The sequence below is a fragment of the Microcaecilia unicolor genome, chromosome 11 (genome assembly GCF_901765095.1).
Source record: "Microcaecilia unicolor chromosome 11, aMicUni1.1, whole genome shotgun sequence".
In the NCBI taxonomy this organism is placed as follows: domain Eukaryota; kingdom Metazoa; phylum Chordata; class Amphibia; order Gymnophiona; family Siphonopidae; genus Microcaecilia; species Microcaecilia unicolor.
Genome location: NC_044041.1, coordinates 184,586,019 through 184,606,154, shown reverse-complemented (window position 1 = coordinate 184,606,154; position 20,136 = coordinate 184,586,019). Strand labels below are relative to the sequence as shown.

General features: G+C 48.2%; 1 protein-coding gene and 1 long non-coding RNA gene across 2 annotated transcripts in view; both read left to right on the top strand.

Moving 5' to 3' along the window:
* PTAFR (platelet activating factor receptor) overlaps positions 1-10,520 on the top strand; it is a 32,613-nt gene extending 22,093 nt beyond the window's left edge. The window contains exon 3 of the mRNA XM_030218973.1: positions 9,185-10,520. Coding sequence (XP_030074833.1) covers positions 9,220-10,296 — 1,077 coding nt within the window. The 5' untranslated portion in view covers positions 9,185-9,219 and the 3' untranslated portion in view covers positions 10,297-10,520. The remainder of the gene's footprint in view (positions 1-9,184) is intronic.
* A 3,559-nt stretch (positions 10,521-14,079) lies between these two features.
* On the top strand, positions 14,080-16,619 carry LOC115479656. The gene is made up of 3 exons (XR_003943733.1): positions 14,080-14,354; positions 15,749-15,755; positions 16,475-16,619. It is a non-coding gene; the product is annotated as an uncharacterized LOC115479656 (long non-coding RNA).
* Positions 16,620-20,136: the final 3,517 nt, after the last annotated feature.

Genomic DNA, 20,136 nt, shown 5'->3' with positions numbered 1-20,136 from the left:
AAAAACATTTCAGAGATAAGTCCACGTTTTGATTTATTTACTTATTTGGAATAGGAACACTATTGAGACAGGCAATAGCACATACAGAAAATTAAGAGAAGCCTGATGAAAGAAGTGCTATACTGCCTGGCAAAGAAATGTATTGCCTAAAAAGAGTGGTTTTTGCTGAGGGCACTCTTCCTATATAATAATTCTCACCTCCAACAGGATGTGCTTGGGACCCTGCCTGCCGGAAGTGGTCTGCTAGGCAGGCACGCACTGACCTCAGTGACATCAGTGACAGACAATTTGGCAAAGCAAAACAATCTGAGTGCTGGCCATTAGGACACAAGGTAGATAGGAGAGTTTTAAAAGACTGAAGGAACCGAAAGTGTTAAATGGGGGGAGGGGGGGAGTTCTGAAAGACTTGAACATTTGGGTAAGGAAAACAATCTGAATGCTGGCCATTAGGACACAGGGTAGATAGGAGAGTTTTAAAAGACTGAAGGAAACGAAAGTGTTAAACTGGAGAAGAGGTGGGGGGAGTTGTGAATGACTGAAAGACATGCAAATTTGGGACAGGAAAACAATCTCAGTGCTGGCCATTAGTACACAGGGTACATAGGAGAGTTTTAAAAGACTGAAGGAACCAAAAGTGTTCGGGGGGGGGGGGGGGGGGGGGGGGGGGGCAAGTTCTGAATGAATGAAAGAAAGAAATGAAAATTTACGAGAGGAACACAATCTGAATGCCGGGCATTTGTACACAGGGTAGATAGGACACTTTTTTTTTAAAAATGAAGGACGTGAAAGTATTACATCTTGGGGGAGGGGTGAGGAGGAAGCGGTTGGGGTATCCGGATACTGGGCGTTAGGGCCACGGGGGGTACATAGACTTTTGAAAGCCTTAAGGAACCCAAAGTGTGGGAAGGAGGAGGAAAAGGAGGGGAGGGAACGGGGTGAGGGGCATTAGGAACAGGGGAGGGGGCCCTGTCACACACTCTCATTCTCACACACACACTGTCACACAGACAGTCTCACTCTGTCACACATTCACTCTGGCTCTCTCAAACATACACACTCCCAGGAAAACCTTGCTAGCGCCCGTTTCATTCGTTCCAGAAACGGGCCTTTTTTTACTAGTTAATAATGAAGAAAAGAAAAAAACAAAATAAGTAATTAGTACAAGGTGTTAAGCACTATTGTTATACAGTGATATCAATCTCCCAAACACATGTTGTTTATCTACATACTGTAAGTCAGTCTGTTAATTCGACATAATTATTAGTGATGGATCCATACATATATTTTAATGTGTCCGGGGATCTTCAGATTTCTTAAAAGTTTCCCACCATATGGGAACTACGTCCCAAACTGTTAATGGTGGAGGTTTGGCTGGATGAAAACCCATTGCTGCTAAACGCTTTAAACTAAGTTAAGTACTACTTGTATTTTTAAAATAAATCTACTTTCACTAAAAAAACAAAAACGTTTATATAGAGATAAAATAAAAGGAAATATATAGAAGTGTGATTTACGGTTGGATCAATGAGGATGTAAGGAACACCATTAACAGTTTGGGACGTAGTTCCCATATGGTGGGAAACTTTTAAGAAATCTGAAGATTAATAATTATGTCGAATTAACAGACTGACTTATGTAGATAAACAATATGTGTTTGGGAGATTGATATCACTGTATTGAGTTACTCCTCACACTTGAAGACAAGGAGGGGCATAATCGAACGAAAACGTCTATCTCCATGGGCGTTTATCTCCGAGAACGGGTCCGTGAAGGGGCGGACCGAACCGTATTTTCGAAAAAAAAATAGACGTCCATGTTTTATTCGACAATGTGTGAGCTGGGCGTTTTTGTTTTTCAGTGATAATGGAAAATGAAAGCGCCCAGCTCAAAAACGAATAAATCCAAGGCATTTGTTCGTGGGAGGGGCCAGGATTCGTAGTGCACTGGTCCCCCTCACATGCCAGGACACCAACCGGGCACCCTAGGGGGCACTTTTACAAAAACAAAAAAAAAAAGGTAAAAGAGCTCCCAGGTGCATAGCACCCTTCCCTTGGGTGTTGAGCCCCCCAAATCCCCCTCAAAACCCACCGCCCACAAGTCTACACCATTACTATAGCCCTAAGGGGTGAAGGGGGGCACCTACATGTGGGTACAGTGGGTTTGGGGGGCGGTTTGGAGGGCTCCCATTTACCAGCACAATTGTAACAGGTGGGGGGGGGGATGGGCCTGGGTCCACCTGCCTGAAGTCCACTGCACCCCCTAACAACTGCTCCAGGGACCTGCATACTGCTGCCAGGGAGGTGGGTATGACATTTGAGGGTGAAAATAAAAAGTTGTGAAACATCATTTTTTGTGGTGGGAGGGGGTTAGTGACCACTGGGGGAATCAGGGGAGCAGGGCCGTGCCTAGGGTCTCTGGCGCCCCCCTGCAGACTATCAGTTGGCGCCCCTACCCCCCGTGAAAATGATCACGCCCCCCCCCCCCCCCCGGTGAAAATGATCGCTCACCACTTGCCACACTGACAGGAATTGTCAGCAATATTCTTAGAAACAAATTGCTATACATTGCAAAATAAGATAGCAGATGTAAATTCTCAAAGTGGACATATTCCAAACGCTATTTAGACAAAAATTAAACTGAACCCCCAAGATGCCAGACTCTGCACACAGAAACAGAAAATGTCCCCTAGTACTGTGCAAAATATAAAGACTGCAGATGTAAATTTGAAAAAAAACTAACAAGAACCAATCACCACTTTACAAATTAACAAATAGAAATAAAATAAAATAATACCATTTTATTGGACTAATACATTTAGCTTTTAGAGGCCAAAACATCCTTCCTCAGGTCAATACAGTATAGTGCTGTTACAGTATCCTATCCTGACCTGAGGAAGGGGGTTTTGTTCTCCGACCAGTCTTGAGCTTCGGCCCCCCAGCCACTTCTCCCTGTCCCCTTTTCAGCCCCCAGTTTCAAACCCAGCCCTTTTCTCTCACTAGCTTCAGCCCCAGCCACTTCTCCCTGTCTTCTTTTCAGCCCCCAGTCCCCACAGTTTCAGCTCTTGTCCCTTTTCAGCCCCCAGTCCCAGTACTAGCCCCCTTATCCCACCTACCCTCCTTTTCAGCCCCCAGTTCCAGCTCCCTTCATCCACATGCCTTGCATTAGGGCCTCCCCTTTCAGCCCCAGACCCCATCTGGGCTCCCCTCCCCATCCCCTTCTCCCATCTGGGCACCCCACCCCATCACCTTCTCCCATCTGGGCTCCCCTCCCCATCTGCCATCTGGGCACCCCACCCCATCCCCTATCTGGGCTCCCCTTCCCATCCCCTTCTGCCATCTGGGCTCCCCTCCCCATCCCCTTCTGTCATCTGGGCTCCCCTCCCCAACCCCTTCTGTCATCTGGGCTCCCATCCCCTTCTGTCATCTGGGCTCCCCTCCCCTTCTGTCATCTGGGCTCCCCTCCCCTCCCCTCCCCATCCCCTTCTGTCATCTGGGCTCCCCATCCCCTTCTGTCATCTGGGTTCCCCTCCCCTCCCCTCCCCATCCCCATCCCCTTCTGTCATCTGGGCTCCCCATCCCCTTCTGTCATCTGGGCTCCCCTCCCATCCCCTTCTGTCATCTGGGCTCCCCATCCCCTTCTGCCATCTGGGCTCCCCTCCCCTCCCCTCCTCTCCCCATCCCATCCCTTTCTGTCATCTGGGCTCCCCATCCCCTTCTGTCATCTGGGTTCCCCTCCACTCCCTTCCCCTCCCCATCCCCTTCTGTCATCTGGGCTCCCCTCCCCTCCCCTCCCCATCCCCTTCTGTCATCTGGGCTCCCCTCCCCATCCCCTTCTGTCATCTGGGCTCCCCTCCCCTCCCCTCCCCATCCCCTTCTGTCATCTGGGCTCCCCATCCCCTTCTGTCATCTGGGCTCCCCTCCCATCCCCTTCTGTCATCTGGGCTCCCCTCCCCTCCCCTCCCCTCCCCATCCCCTTCTGTCATCTGGGCTCCCCTCCCATCCCCTTCTGTCATCTGGGCTCCCCTCCCATCCCCTCCCCATCCCCTTCTGTCATCTGGGCTCCCCTCCCCATCCCCTTCTGTCATCTGGGCTCCCCTCCCCTCCCCTCCCCCCATCCCCTTCTGTCATCTGGGCTCCCCATCCCCTTCTGTCATCTGGGCTCCCCTCCCATCCCCTTCTGTCATCTGGGCTCCCCTCCCCTCCCCTCCCCATCCCCTTCTGTCATCTGGGCTCCCCTCCCATCCCCTTCTGTCATCTGGGCTCCCCTCCCATCCCCTCCCCATCCCCTTCTGTCATCTGGGCTCCCCTCCCCATCCCCTTCTGTCATCTGGGCTCCCCTCCCCTCCCCTCCCCATCCCCCCCCATCCCCTTCTGTCATCTGGGCTCCCCTCCCCATCCCCTTCTGTCATCTGGCCTCCCCTCCCCATCCCCTTCTGTCATCTGGGCACCCCTGATCCGACCCGAGTACCAGCTCTGTCGAGATGACAGCGGGTGGGGGGGGTGCTCCGCTCCCGCTGCTCCCACCCTACCTTCTTTTAAAAAATAAATCAGTAAAGCAGCGTGGCAGACAGCGCAGCTTCGCGTCTGCCCTGCTTGTAAAACAAGTAGATCTCCTCGTCGGGCCTTCGCTCACTGGGTCCCGCCCTCGAGGAAATAGGAAGTTACCTCAGAGGAGGGCGGGACCCAGTGAGCGAAGGCCCGACGAGGAGATCTACTTGTTTTACAAGCAGGGCAGATGCGAAGCTGCGCTGCCTGCCACGCCGCTTTACTGATTTCTTTTTTAAAAGAAGGTAGGGTGGGAGCAGCGGGAGCGGAGCACCCCCCACCCGCTGACACCCGGGGCGGACCGCCCCCACCGCGCTCTTGGTTCCCTCAGTGTCCGCCTTCTTCTGACGTCAGAAGAAGGCGGGACACTGAGGGAACCAATGAGTGCAAGGGAAGGGAGACGTCGGCAGCGCTTTCACCGACGCTGCTGCAGCCTGCGACCGAGGTAATTTAAAGTCCTCGGCGGGCGGCGGCGCGGGGCGAGGGTAAGCACCGCGGTGGCGCCCTCCAGAGGTGGGCGCCCCCCTGCGGCGCTTACCTCGCTTACCGCATCGGCACGGCCCTGCAGGGGAGGTCATCCCCGATTCCCTCTGGGGGTAATCTGGTCATTTAGGGCACTTTTTGGGGCCTTATTCGTGAAAAAACAGGGTCCAGGAAAAGTGCCCTAAATTCTAGCTACAAACGCATACTTTTTGTCCATTATCGGCGAAAGGCGCCCATCTCTCCTCGGCCGATAACCACGCCCCAGTTCCACCTTCGCCACGCCTCCGACACGCCCCCGTCAACTTTGTACGCTTCCGCGATGGAGTGCAGTTGAAAACGTCCAAAATCGGCTTTCCATTATACCGATTTATTCGTTTTTGTGAGATAAACGTCTATCTCCCGATTTGGGTCGAAATCTAGGCGTTTTTCTCTTTCAATTATAAGGTGGATAGTAAACTAGAACCAAGACTAATCGCTGCTACATAAGCATGGCTGACAACAATACAGACCCTAATATTTCTGTTATATGCTTAACAATAGTGCTTTCAAATTAAGTAGACCTTCCACCTTTACATTTACATGTAACCTAGATAAACTACAGAATATTGCCTCACCTTACAAGGGGTCTCTTTATTATAATATATTACTTTAATAATGATGAATAAGGTACTGACCACTCAGTTTGCATTTTTTCTTAATAAACCTACTGAAGCGACTTTAGATAATCTTTGGACTTTAATAGCTGACTTAGGAAAAGTATTATGTCCCCAGGTTTTAAAAAAATGACGGAAGAAATAAAAGTTTTAAAGGGGAATTTGAAAGAAACAGAAAGTGGTTTGAAAACTTTGAATCATCAGGTTCTAAATCAAGAAAAGGATATTCAGCAAATTCAACAACTTCAAAACAATATGGTTAAAGACCTGATGACTCTTAGAAGAAAGACTGAAATTTTTGAAAATTACTCTAGAAGTAATAATCTGTGGAGGAGTGGCCTAGTGGTTAGGGTGGTGGACTCTGGTCCTGAGGAACTGAGTTCGATTCCCACTTCAGGCACAGGCAGCTCCTTGTGACTCTGGGCAAGTCACTTAACCCTCCATTGCCCCATGTAAGCTGCATTGAGCCTGGCATGAGTGGGAAAGCGCAGGGTACAGATGTAACAAAAATAAAATAGATACTATTGGAGATTCTACATGGAATGTTGCTACTATTGGAGATTCTACATGGAATGTTGTTATTCCACTAGCAACATTCCATGTAGAAAAAGCTGCGCAGGCTTCTGTTTCTGTGAGTCTGACGTCCTGCACATACGTGCAGGACGTCAGACTCACAGAAGCAGAAGCCTGCGCGGCCACATTGGTGATCTGCAAGTGCCGACTTCTACATGGAATGTTGCTAGTGGAATAGCAACATTCCATGTAGAATCTCAAATAGTAGCAACAGTGGAGGAGTGGCCTAGTGGTTAGGGTGGTGGACTTTGGTCCTGGGGAACTGAGGAACTGAGTTCGATTCCCACTTCAGGCACAGGCAGCTCCTTGTGACTCTGGGCAAATCACTTAACCCTCCATTGCCCCACGTAAGCCGCATTGAGCCTGCCATGAGTGGGAAAGTGCAGGGTACAAATGTAACAAAAATAAAATAGATACTATTGGAGATTCTACATGGAATGTTGCTATTCCACATGTAGAAGGCTGCGCAGGCTTCTGTTTCTGTGAGTCTGACGTCCTACACATTGGTGATCTGCAAGGGCCGACTTCTACATGGAATGTTGCTAGTGGAATAGCAACATTTCATGTAGAATCTCAAATAGTAGCAACAGTGGAGGAGTGGCCTAGTGGTTAGGGTAGTGGACTCTGGTCCTGAGGAACTGAGTTCAATTCCCACTTCACGCACAGCTCCTTGTGACTCTGGGCAAGTCACTTAACCCTCCATTGCCCCAGGTACAAATAAGTACCTGTATACAATATGTAAGCCGCATTGAGCCTGCCATGAGTGGGAAAGCGTGGGGGTACAAATGTAACTAAAATAAATCATTTACACTTTATTAATTTTCCTCAACAGAAAACAGTCTCTCCTCAAGAAATGTTAAAAAATTACCTTAAAGAAGTTTTGGCGGTGGGGGACGACAATATCCCCCCATTTTCACAGGTATACTATCTCCCCATTAAAGGTGATGAAAATCAACAATTCCAGAACAATCAGGCTCTAGACGTTTCAGCTTTGCTGGAAACATCTGACTTAGAACGAGTAACATCAACTACCTTTTTTGTTGTTGTTACATTTGTACCCCGCGCTTTCCCACTCGTGGCAGGCTCAATGCGGCTTACATATACAGGTACTTATTTGTACCTGGGGCAATGGAGGGTTAAGTGACTTGCCCAGAGTCACAAGGAGCTGCCCTTGCCTGAAATGTTCAAACTTCTCCTTCTTACCTACAAACGCACTCAGTCTCCAGCCCCTCATTACCTCTCTACCCTCATCTCCCCTTACGTCCCCGCCCGAAACCTCCGCTCACAGGACAAATCCCTCCTCTCAGTACCCTTCTCCATCACCGCCAACTCCCAGCTCCGCCCATTCTGCCTTGCCTCACCCTATGCTTGGAATAAACTTCCTGAGCCCCTACGCCAAGCCCCCTCCCTACCCATCTTCAAATCCTTGCTCAAAGCCCACCTCTTCAATGTTGCCTTCGGTACCTAACCTTTATACCTTTCAGGAAATCTAGACTGCCCCAATTTGACTGCCCTACTCGACTGACTGTACATTTCTCCTTTAGATTGTAAGCTCTTTAAGCAGGGACTGTCCTTCTATGTTAAATTGTACAGCGCTGCGTAACCCTAGTAGCGCTCTAGAAATGTTAAATAGTAGTAGAAATGTTGAATAGTAGTAAATGGGAATCAAACTCAGTTCCCCAGGACCAGAGTCCACCACCCTAACCACTAGGCCACTCCTGGTGGCTACAGTCGCCTTAACTGCAGACAAAATTTGGATTCTAAGATTATTTTTTCAAAATAGACCTTTAAAGGTTTTAAAGTCCGAATCTATCCGGATGTTTTAAGGGATACGCAAAAAAGATGCCAGCAATTTCTTCAAATGAAATCAGAAGCACTTCAAATAGGAGATACTTTTTTTCTTAAATATCCCTGCAAATGTTTGATCAGATACCAGACACAGAAATTTGCCTATTATGAACCTTCTCAACTCGCAGCTTTTATATCATCTAGACGAGATGCTGGAAGTAGCAATACTCTTATGAACAATTATCATCTGGCACACCCGCTGAGACTTTACTTAAATAACTAAAATAAAAAGAAATACATTTTTTTCCTTAATCTCCATTTATTAGGAATCTTGGACCTAAATTGTGGACTTTTGTGAAGTTAAGAGTGACTTATTTCTTTTATGCATATATTACTTTGATACTAACCTTTGTAATTAACCGAACTTTTCTGTACAAGTACTTTTGCTTGTTTAATAATTCAAATCAATTTAAAAAAAAGAAAAAAAAAGATCAATCAAAAAATGTTTGCATGCAATGTAACATTTTATACATATACTTTCACAAGCATAGAAAACTTGTAAACCTAAAATTTACTTCCTACTTATTCAGGGAGGGGGGGAGGGGAAATGTCACAGCTTAGAGGCCACTATAATCTAGTGGTGGAGGTGGTGGAGATGAAAACGGTAATGGAATTCAAACATGCGTGGGATAAACATAAAGGAATCCTGTTTAAAAGGAATGGATCCTCAGGAGCTTAACTAAGATTGGATAGCAGAGCCGGTAGTGGGAGGCGGGACTGGAGGTTGGGAGGCAGGGATAGTGCTGGGCAGACTTATATGGTCTGTGCCAGAGCCGGTGGTGGGAGGCGGGGATAGTGCTGGGCAGACTTATACGGTCTGTGCCAGAGCCGGTGGTTGGGAGGCGGGGCTGGTGGTTGGGAAGCGGGGCTAGTGCTGGGCAGACTTATACGGTCTGTGCCCTGAAGAGCATAGGTACAAATCAAAGTAAGGTATACACAAAAAGTAGCACATATGAGTTATCTTGTTGGGCAGACTGGATGGACCGTGCAGGTCTTTTTCTGCCGTCATCTACTATGTTACTACTATACAACCAACCTTTTTACGGTATATCTAATACTATCTTTTGTCACTTACGTTTGTAGGAGAAGAAAAAAAAAATAGCTGGGCATTGTGAGTGATGACACACGACCCGTCCCTGATGGATATCAACCCGCCTTTTCCCAACAGCAGCTCCTGCCAGGTGGATTCTGATTTCAGATACAGCTTCTTCACCATCTCCTACAGCCTGATATTCACTTTGGGTTTCGTTGCCAACTGCTATGTGCTCTGGGTGTTTACCCACGTGTACCCCACCGGGAGGCTGAGTGAGATCAAGATTTTTATGCTGAATCTTTCCATGGCAGACCTGCTCTTCCTGGTCACTATGCCACTCTGGATTGTGTATTACCATAACCAGGGCGACTGGATCATGCCCAGTTTCCTCTGCAACCTGGCCGGCTGCTTCTTCTTTATCAACACCTACTGTTCGGTGGCATTTCTGGGAGTCATCAGCTACAACCGCTTCCAAGCGGTCACCAGGCCAGTGGAAACCGCCCAGTCCACCGCCAGGAAACGTGGTATCATCATATCCTGTTCTATATGGCTAGTCACGGTCAGTGGTGCCTCCTATTTCCTCTTTGTCAGTGGCACTAATGAGAAAATGACTGAAACGGGCAATGTCACCCGGTGTTTTGAGAACTACAGCAGCACAAGTAACACATTGCTGGTTGCTATCCACTTCCTGTTGATTGGAGTTTTCTTCATCATCTTTCTGGTCATTCTGGTGTGCAACCTGGTCATTATCAGGACGCTGATGTCCCAACCTGCGAACGTCAGACAGAGTTCCAGTGTGAAGCAGAGGGCACTCTGGATGGTGTGTGCTGTCCTGGCAGTCTTTGTCATCTGCTTTGTTCCTCACCACATGATCCACGGGCCCTGGACTCTGACGGTCCTGGAAATATGGCAAAAGGATAACTGCGCCTTGCGTCAACAGCTGAACGATGCCCATCAGGTGACTCTATGTCTTATGAGTACCAACTGCGTGCTGGACCCCATCATATACTGTTTTCTTACCAAAAAGTTCCGGCGACATCTTGTGGAGCACATTAAGAGTATGCGTGGTAGCCGAAAGTGTTCCCGGCAAACCACGGAAACAGGACTGGAGGCTGCTATGGTGCCCCTTAACGAGCTTGCTGTAGACTCCATTAGAAAGTAAAAAAGGGTCATGCATTTTCTGAAGTATGGAAACTGATCTTGAAAGGACTCCCAACTCCATTAGTACCAGTGGTGTAATAGCCTCATGACAAACTGAGCCCTCTTACTTGAATCCAAACTGTTTCTTGCCTCTTCTCGTTTTGTTAGATTACTCTTACGCAGGGCTTTTTTTGAGGGGGTACTTGGGGGTACTGAATACCGGCACCTTTTCCATTGTCTGCTAAAGTTGACCCATGGACGGTCTTGTCATAGATTCTGTGACTGATTGCAGGGGTCCTGGCTATTATGGGGTGGTTCCCTCAGTGATCACCCCACTCCTGAAGGGTGGCCTAGCATCGGCACCTTTTTTGCTAGAAAAAAAACAACGCACTGCTCTTTTGTGATATGGAAGACATAATTGCCCCAAGAATGGAGGTGAAGGATGTTTACATAATATAATGTTTTATATGGGGAAATGCTGCACTTAAGAAGGGAAAAGAAACCCTCAATCAAGCCTCTTTCTGGAAGTTTCTCCTCTAGGTTTTGAGGGCCAGTGTGACTACACAGCCATAGGACAAATGTGTTCCAGTACTTGACAGCAACCCATTGGAGCAAATGCAGCTAACTTCCAAGAGAAAATGAGCTGCTCCACCTTCCTTTCTCAAAGCAACACAGTGTAGGCTACACAGATTTTCTACAGAATACAAAGAGGAAGTTAAACTGGGGGTGGGAGGGGGTGGATAAATATCTCACTTACCCCTGGATTCTATATAGTGCGCCTAAAGATCGGCGCCAAAATCGCGTGGATTCTATAACAATATGCGTAATTTAACAAGCTTAACAAGCTCATGAGTGCTGATAACAGTGCTTAACAAGCAATAATGAGCGCTAACTGGCACTGATTAGAATTTAGGCACACAACTCGCCAAGCGTATTCTGTAACAAAGTGCGCCGAACTTCTAACATGTGCAGACAAAAAGGGTGGGCGTTCCAAAATTTACGCGCTTAATTATAGAATATGGCTTAGTGCACCTAAATCTACGCGCAGGGATTTACACCAGTTTTCATTGGTGTAAATGGATGCGTGTAGATTTAGGCGCTGAAATATGAACTAAGTGTATTCTATAATCGGTGCCTAAATCTAGGCATCGATTATAGAATATGGTTAGTCGGCACTGATTTCAGCACCAATATTTTAGGTGCCATATATAGAATCTCCTCCTTAGTGCCGATTCCCATGCCTAACTTTAGGCATCCGCATTTAAGCCTGCAGAAACCTGGTGTAAATGCTGGTGTTCAAGTTATGTGTGTTCAGGCAATATTCTAGCACCATGCATGCAACTGTTCAGAACGGCCCGACATGCCCATGGCCCCACCCCCTATTGGGTTATGTGCTAGTAGAGTTAGGCACCATGACTTATAGAATAGGGAAAGTTCCTTGTCTAATCAAGAGCAAGTATGCATAAGTAGTATGACATCATAATACCTTATGCTATGAGTTTATCTTATTGGGCAGACTGGATGGACCATACAGGTCTTTATCTGCTGGCATCTACTATGTTACTATGTAATAATGGCATTGTTAAGTAGAATGTTATCTGCCTCCACCAGCTAGTTTGAAGTCTCTTGCACACTGCTGTTTCAAATATTTCTGGTTTATCTGGAATAATTTTTCTTTAATTTTATTTCTAATCTTGGATTCCTTATTTGTAGACTAATAATTATAGTTTTGTTTGAGATCATTTTTGCTTTGTTTATTGTACTAGTCTTAATTTCCAATTGTGCATATGTTGTAATGCATATAAGTTGAAATTTCATAAATAAAAAAAGAATAGCCTGCAGCCAGATGTGCATGCAAATTTTAATGAGTGACAATTAACTGCAATAATTAGTTGTTTGCAACCAACTTCTGGATATATTTATGTCTCCACCCTCATTCCCCCTAAGCTTCTTCCCTTTACACGCCTACTGTAAAATCACGTGCAAACACACGCTTGATTGCATCACGGATACTTTTACACGTGACTTAATTTTACAAGAAGTGTTTTTCATATGACATATGAAAAGTCATATGAGAAGAGACTGGAAGACCTGAATATGTATACCCTAGAAGAGAGGAGGGACAGGGGAGATATTATACAGATGTTTAAATACTTGAAAGGTATTAATATAGAAGCAAATATTTTCCAGAAAAGAGAAAATGGTAAAACTAGAGGACATGAATTGAGGTTGCGGAGTGGTAGACTTAGGAGTAATGTCAGAAAGTTCTTTGTCATGGAGAGGGTGGTGGACGCCTGGAATGCCCTCCCGAGGGAGGTGGTGGAGAAATAAAACTGTGGCAGAATTCAAAAAGGCGTGGGATGAACACGTGGAGGGGCATTTTCGAATGTCGACGACCATCTCTAAGGGCGCCCATCTGTAAGGACGGTGCCACGAAGGGGCGGGGAAACCCGTATTATCGAAACAAGATGGGCGCCCATCTTTCGTTTCGATAATACGGTCGGGGATGCCCAAATCTCAACATTTAGGTCGACCTTAGAGATGGTCGACCTAAATGTTGAGATCGTCTACCTAAGAGATGGTTGTCCCCAGTTTTCGTAGATAATGGAAACCAAGGACGCCCATCTCAAAAATGACCAAATCCAAGCCCTTTGGTCATGGGAGGAGCCAGCATTCGTAGTGCACTGGTCCCCCTGACATGCCAGGACACCAACCGGGCACCCTAGGGGGCACTGCAGTGGACTTCAGAAATTGCTCCCAGGTACATAGCTCCCTTACCTTGTGTGCTGAGCCCCCCAAACCCACTCCCCACAACTGTACACCACTACCATAGTCCTTAGGGATGAAGGGGGGCACCTACATGTGGGTACAGTGGGTTTTGGGTGGGTTTTGGAGGGCTCACATGTCAAATGGTGCTTAGATGGCTACTCTGGCTGTATCAACTAAGGCCAGTGTTGGGCTGGGTTATATGGTCTGAGTCCCGCATATAGCGATCCGGTTTAGGATAGGTGGCAGAGAGCTATGATGGAAACTCCAGTAATTTCGAACATGAAGACAGTGCCGGACAGACTTTTATGGTCCGTGTCCCACAATTGACAAGATGGATTCAGCTAGGCTTTGACGGAAACTCCAGTAGTTGGAACATAAGGGCAGAGCTGGGCAGACTTCTAAACAGTCTATGTCCCAGAAACAACAAAGAAAGACCATGGTCAAGTACATAATATCACGTTCATTTGTTGATTTAATCGAGAATTGAGAATGAATACGACTGTTGGGGAGACTGGATGGACTGTTCAGTTCTTTATCTGCCGTCACTTACTATGTTACTGTGTTACACATGTGAATCAGTATTTTGTACTCAGACAAAGTCTACAGAAATTTCTCCATAAAGGTTGACCCTTCACCAACCCTGTCCCCAGTAATATCTCCCCTCAGATCAGATAAACTTATGCGCATACAAGTTGTATATGGTTTACATACATCTAGTCTGGGCAATTTCATAAAAGGCTATTTCCTCACACAAAACACTGTCTTACCTGTGGAAATGTCTTCATATTACCCCTATTAACTCCTCGGGCACTGGCCTTAGATGCAGTTTGGGGCATGGATTTGTTAAACCTGAATTCTAGTAATTATTTAAGTTGCCTTGAACAAGCAGTGCTGAAAGCCCAATAAATACATTCTGGTCCTGATTTTGCCCTCTCCTTATATTATGACCCCAGCAACCCCCCCCCCCCCCCCCCCCCACTGGTGCCCCAGCCCTACCTACCATTTTCCCAGCCCTACCTACCATTTTCCCAACACCTCGTCAGCAACTGGAGAGCTTGAGGACAGGGCCGGAGATCGATTTATTTGGCCCCTACAACCGAAATGATGTTTTACTGTTTTACAGTATGTTTGAAAGTAAAAGTGTGTATGTCCTTTCACTTGAAACTAAACTGCAGGTAGAGAGTACCTGCTGATACCGTGTTTGTACTTGGTTTTGGTGTGAGCATTTTCTCTGAAGAAAAGAAGCCAGTTGATATTCGAAGTGATTTAGCCAGGCAGGAAAAGCTCCTGCCTGGTTAAATCATTCTGTATGTCCCAAAGAATGTAAAAAGAATCAAAGCGGTGCAAAGAAAAGCTACGAGAATGGTATGGGATTTGCGTAACAAGACGTATGAGGAGAGACTTGCTGACCTGAACATGTATACCCTGGAGGAAAGGAGAAACAGGGGTGATATGATACAGACGTTCAAATATTTGAAAGGTATTAATCCGCAAACGAATCTTTTCCGGAGATACGAAGGTGGTAGAACGAGAGGACATGAAATGAGATTGAAGGGGGGCAGACTCAAGAAAAATGTCAGGAAGTATTTCTTCACGGAGAGAGTGGTGGATGCTTGGAATGCCCTCCCGCGGGAGGTGGTGGAGATGAAAACGGTAACGAAATTCAAACATGCGTGGGATAAATATAAAGGAATCCTGTTCAGAAGGAATGGATCCTCAGGAGCTTAACCGAGATTGGATAGCAGAGCTGGTAGTGAGAGGCGGGGCTGGAGGTTGGGAGGCGGGGACAGTGCAGGGCAGATTTATACGGTCTGTGCCAGAGCCAGTGGTGGGAGGCAGGACTGGAAGTTGGGAGGCAGGGATAGTGCAGGGCAGACTTACACGGTCTGTGCCAGAGCCGGTGGTGGGAGACGGGGATAGTGATGGGCAGACTTATACGGTCTGTGCCAGAGCCAGTGGTGGGAGGCGGGGATAGTGCTGGGCAGACTTATACGGTCTGTGCCAGAACCGGTGGTTGGGAGGCGGGGCTGGTGGTTGGGAGGCGGGGATAGTGCTGGGCAGACTTATACGGTCTGTGCCAGAGCCGGTGGTGGGAGACGGGGATAGTGATGGGCAGACTTATACGGTCTGTGCCAGAGCCGGTGGTGGGAGGCGGGGATAGTGCTGGGCAGACTTATACGGTCTGTGCCAGAACCGGTGGTTGGGAGGCAGGGCTGGTGGTTGGGAGGCGGGGATAGTGCTGGGCAGACTTATATGGTCTGTTCCCTGAAGAGCATAGGTACAAATCAAAGTAGGGTATACACAAAAAGTAGCATACATGAGTTGTCTTGTTGGGCAGACTGGATGGACCGTGCAGGTCTTTTTCTGCCGTCATCTACTATGTTACTATGAGGGGCATAATCGACCAGAAACGCCTATCTCCATGGGCGTTAATCTCCGAGAACGGGTCCGTGAAGGGGCGGAGTGAACCGTATTTTTTAAAAAAAATAGACGCCCATGCTTTATTCGCCAAGGTGTGAGCTGGGCGTTTTTGCTTTTCACCGATAATGGAAAATGAAATCGCCCAGCTCAAAAACGAATAAATGCAAGGCATTTGTTCGTGGGAGGGGCCAGGATTCATAGTGCACTGGTCCCCCTCACATGCCAGGACACCAACCGGCACCCTAGGGGGCACTTTTACAAAAACAAAAAAAAAGGTAAAAGAGCTCCCAGGTGCATAGCACCCTTCCCTTGGGTGTTGAGCCCCCCAAATCCCCCTCAAAACCCACTGCCCACAAGTCTACACCAGTACTATAGCCCTAAGCGGTGAAGGGGGGCACCTACATGTGGGTACAGGGGGTTTGGGGGGGGTTGGACGACTAGTAGCATTAAGCAGCACAATTGTAACAGGTAGGGGGGGATGGGCCTGGGTCCACCTGCCTGACGTCCACTGCACCCCCTAACAACTGTTCCAGGGACCTGCATACTGCTGCTTGGGAGGAGGGTATGACATTTGAGGGTGAAAGTAAAAAGTTGTGAAACATCATTTGTTGTGGTGGGAGGGGGTTAGTGACCACTGGGGGAGTCAGGGGAGGTCATCCCCGACTCCCTCTGGGGGTCATCTGGTCATTTAGGGCACTTTTTGGGGCCTTATTCGTCAAAAAACAGGGTCCAGGAAAAGTGCCCTAAATTCTAGCTACAAACGCATCCATTATCGGCGAAGGGCGCCCATCTCTGTTCGGGTGATAACCACGCCCCAGTTCCGCCTTCACCACGCCTCCGACACTCCCCCGTCAACTTTGTCCGCATCCGCGACGGAGTGCAGTTGAAAGCGTCCAAAGTTCGGCTTTCGATTATGCCGCTTTATTTGTTTTTGTGAGAAGAACGCCCATCTCCCGATTTAGGTCGGAACTTGGGCGTTATTCTCGTTCGATTATAAGCAGGTATGTTAGTTGCTGATCTTCATGCTGCTGAATATCGGTACAGATTGCTGTGGCCGACCTGGAAGTTTTTCTGGCGTCAAATATTCAGTTCCAGTGCTCGGATAATTATCTGCCTATATAGAACCACAAAAATAGCTGTCCTACCAGTGGCATATTTATATGTCAGACCTGGCACCCCCCCCCCCCCCCCCCCCCCCGCCCATACCTTAAAATCATCTCTGCTGCAGTCTTCAACCTGGCAGCAGCACTCATAGGCTGCCCTGAACCATCCTGCCCCTTCTGATGCAACTTCCTGTTTTGTGAAGGGTGGGACAGGTCAGACAGGAAGTCCTGGAGCAGGCCACAGGCAGCCTATGAGTGCTGCTGCCACTACCCGAGTGAAGATTGCAATACCTCCTTCTTCTTTCATCCCACCCCCCCCCCCCTCCAATCCAGTACCTCCTTCTTCTTTCAAGCACCCCCCCCCCCCCTCATCCAGTGCCTCCTTCTTTCAACCATCCCCCTGGTCCAGTGCCTGCTTCCTTCAACCCATCTCCCTGAGTCCAGTACCATTTTCTGTTCTCCCTCCCCCCACTCCAGACCATCAAATATACTTTGTTTAGCAGCCCATGCAGAGTATAACACGCTGCCTATCTGAGCTGGCATTGGATCCAATCCTTTCCTCTGTGTGCCCCACTATCACAGAAATAGGAAGTTGTGTCAGAGGGGCGGGACACGCAGAGGGAAGGATCCAACACCGACTCAGACAGGCAACGTGTTATACGCTGCAAGGGTCACTAAACAAAGGAAGTTTGACGATCGTGGGGGGGGGGGGGGGAATAGAAAGCGGTGTTGCACTTGGAGAAGGAGGGGTGCTACTGGTTCCACGGTGGGGTGGAAGCAGTGGAAAGGGAAGGGGAGAAAGTCAATACTGTAATTTTTTTTTAAAACCCCCATTGACAACAGCTGGCATCGACATAGGCAACGTTTTCTTTAAAATCTGTTTGGGGGAGCGACCCTTGCGCCCCCTGGCTATGCCTGTGGCAATACATTTAGCCATTTCAGAAGGGGGAGAGGGTTGAACTTTCAGACAACTTAGCCGTGTCAAGTGCTTTGAAAACTGTCCCCTTGTATATTTAGGAAAAGTGTTAACGGAATCATGGGCTACCTGAATTTCTGCTTTACTGTGGTCCAAATTATTAACAACTCTTTAAATGTATGCCCTTGCAATTCTATTTTAATTTATTTTCACAGAATTTGTGCAAATGTGAATCATTATTCAACAATCCCTCATCTAGGACAAGCTCTCATTCAATTAAAACCTGTGAAATGTTGCACGTGTTTTTTACATATATTTCAGAGAGAATGTTTTCTTCTTTGCCGTTTTTCTACTCTGCAATTGTCCATGAATAAAGGAATTGTTTCTGAGTCTCAGCTTACCAGAAGTTTCTCATCCTCTTTTCTTAGTGTCCTGGCTTATGACTGAACCCGTGAGTTTATAGGGGTCAGCTCAGGTCTCCACCTCCTCAGATGACTTATCTGGGTGACATGGTACTCGGGACTGCTTGAGGGAAGTACTGCCTCTCTGGGCCAGATTCACTAAACCTTAATGACCCTCTAACAACCTTTTAACAAAGAAAATTCCTAACCGTTACATGTATTAAAGGCCTTTTTCCGACGAAGCAAGCAGCTAACGAAAACGGAATACAAAAGAGTAACTACCATTGTAATGTGGACGATTCGGGATGCACTAACAATACCGACAATTATAGTGAATCATTTACCATGACATATTAAACGTATGGTCAGAGCAGTCGTAAAGGCCTGAGCTGTCATCTCCCCGCTTCCCCCTGCACCTTAAAATTCCAAGCTGGCATGTTGAAAAACAAAACAAACAACACAAACATGTGGCTCCCCACTTCCCTCTGCAAACAATACAAATGAAACGAAAACAAAATCAAAAAAGGATTGGGAGGGGGCAAGGGCGCTTGTCAGGAGCGTCCTGTATGGACGGCCTTGCCCCCGCCCCCCCCCCCCAAGGTCACCGCTGCTCCCCGCTTCTGCATGTATTAAATAAAAAATAAAAACAAAACACCAAAGTTTAGCAGCCCCGGTCCCCCTCCCTTCCTCTCTCTGTTTTTCTCCTTCTAACACAGCTCCGCCTCCCGCCATCCTCCGCCCCTGTGCCCTGCTCCCTGAGCTCGTCGCCGCCACTACCCCCCTCTACCGGACCCCCCCCCTCCACTTTACCGGCCTGTGCAGCGCCTCTCACCTGTGTGTGAAGGCGCTGCACGGGCAAGAACAACTGATCGGCGATCAGTGCTGCCTTCTCCGACGTCCCTCTGTTCTTCCTGGGCCCGCCCTCCTCTGACGTGGGTAACTTACGGGCTGCTAAACTTTGTTTTTTTTGTTTTTATTTTTTATTTAATACATGCAGAAGCGGGGAGCAGCGGCGACCTCGGGGGAGGGGGGGGGCAAGGGCATCCATACAGGATGCTCCTGACGAGCGCCTTTGCCCTTTTTATTTTCAACGTGTTTTTTTTTTGTTTTGGGTTTTGACATTTGTGGCATGTGCAGAGCAGCCAGCATAACGCTTGGCTGCTCTGCGCATGCTTTACGGGCAGATTAACGACGGGGATTACACTTCTGTAATGCATTCGACTTTCAAATACCGAACCGAACATGTGGGACTTCTGTTTTTAGTGCATTCTTCATTCTTTCAACTTCGGTAAGGACTTTTGCGTTTTTGATTTTTTAACTTATGGTTGATGCATCTGGGCCTCTGAGTCTTCAACTACTCATAAAGACTGTATTTTACACAGCATCATTCTCCAGGTAAATGCAGCTGAATATCAATGCTTGAGCCCGTCAGCTCTATAGATCTGGGAAGGATCCTCTCCTCAGGGCCGCCGAGAGCCGGAGCCGGGCCCAGGACAAGGCCGCCCCCGGGCCCCCCTCACCCGAGGTCTCCACCCACCCGAGATCGCCAGGCCCGCCCACCCGAGGTCGCCAACCACCCGAGATCGCCGGGCCCCCCCCCGTCGCCCACCCACCCGAGGTTGCCGGGCCCCCCTCCACCCGCTATCGGGCCGGGCCCTCGGAACTAACCTTAAGCCTTCTTTCACTTTGCAGCAAGCAGCGGCAGGGCAGACCTCTCGTCCTTCCTTCCGTGCCCCGCCCTCGCAGACGTTACGTCAGGCGAGGGCGAGACATGGAAGGAGTGGCCTGACCTGCTGCTGCTTGCTGCGAAGTGAAAGGAGGCTTAAGGTTAGTTCTGGGAGTGATGGAGGGCGGGCCAGGCGGCGGCAGAGGGTGGGCCAGGTGGCGGCGGCGGCGGCGCCGGGCCCCCCTGGAGGCCTGGGCCCCGGGATATTTGTCCCCCCGTCCCCCCTTCTCGGCGGCCCTGCCTCTCCTGACTACTTAAACAGCGCAGAATATCAACCCTAGTACTTTTATCCTGTTTCTGAAATGTTATTACTTAGATCTCAAAAACTGATTTCTTCCCCTCTGCAAGAGACAGCATCCTCATCTCCTCCCATATCCTCCTCCTCCTCAACATCTCAACAGGTAACAGGTTCACTGTCCAGTTCCTCCCCCCTGTGTAAGCCTAACGGTTAGTGCAGTGGTTAAGAGTCAGGGGAACCAGATTCAATTCCTGCTGCAGCTTCTTGGTTGTTTTTTTTTTTTTTTGA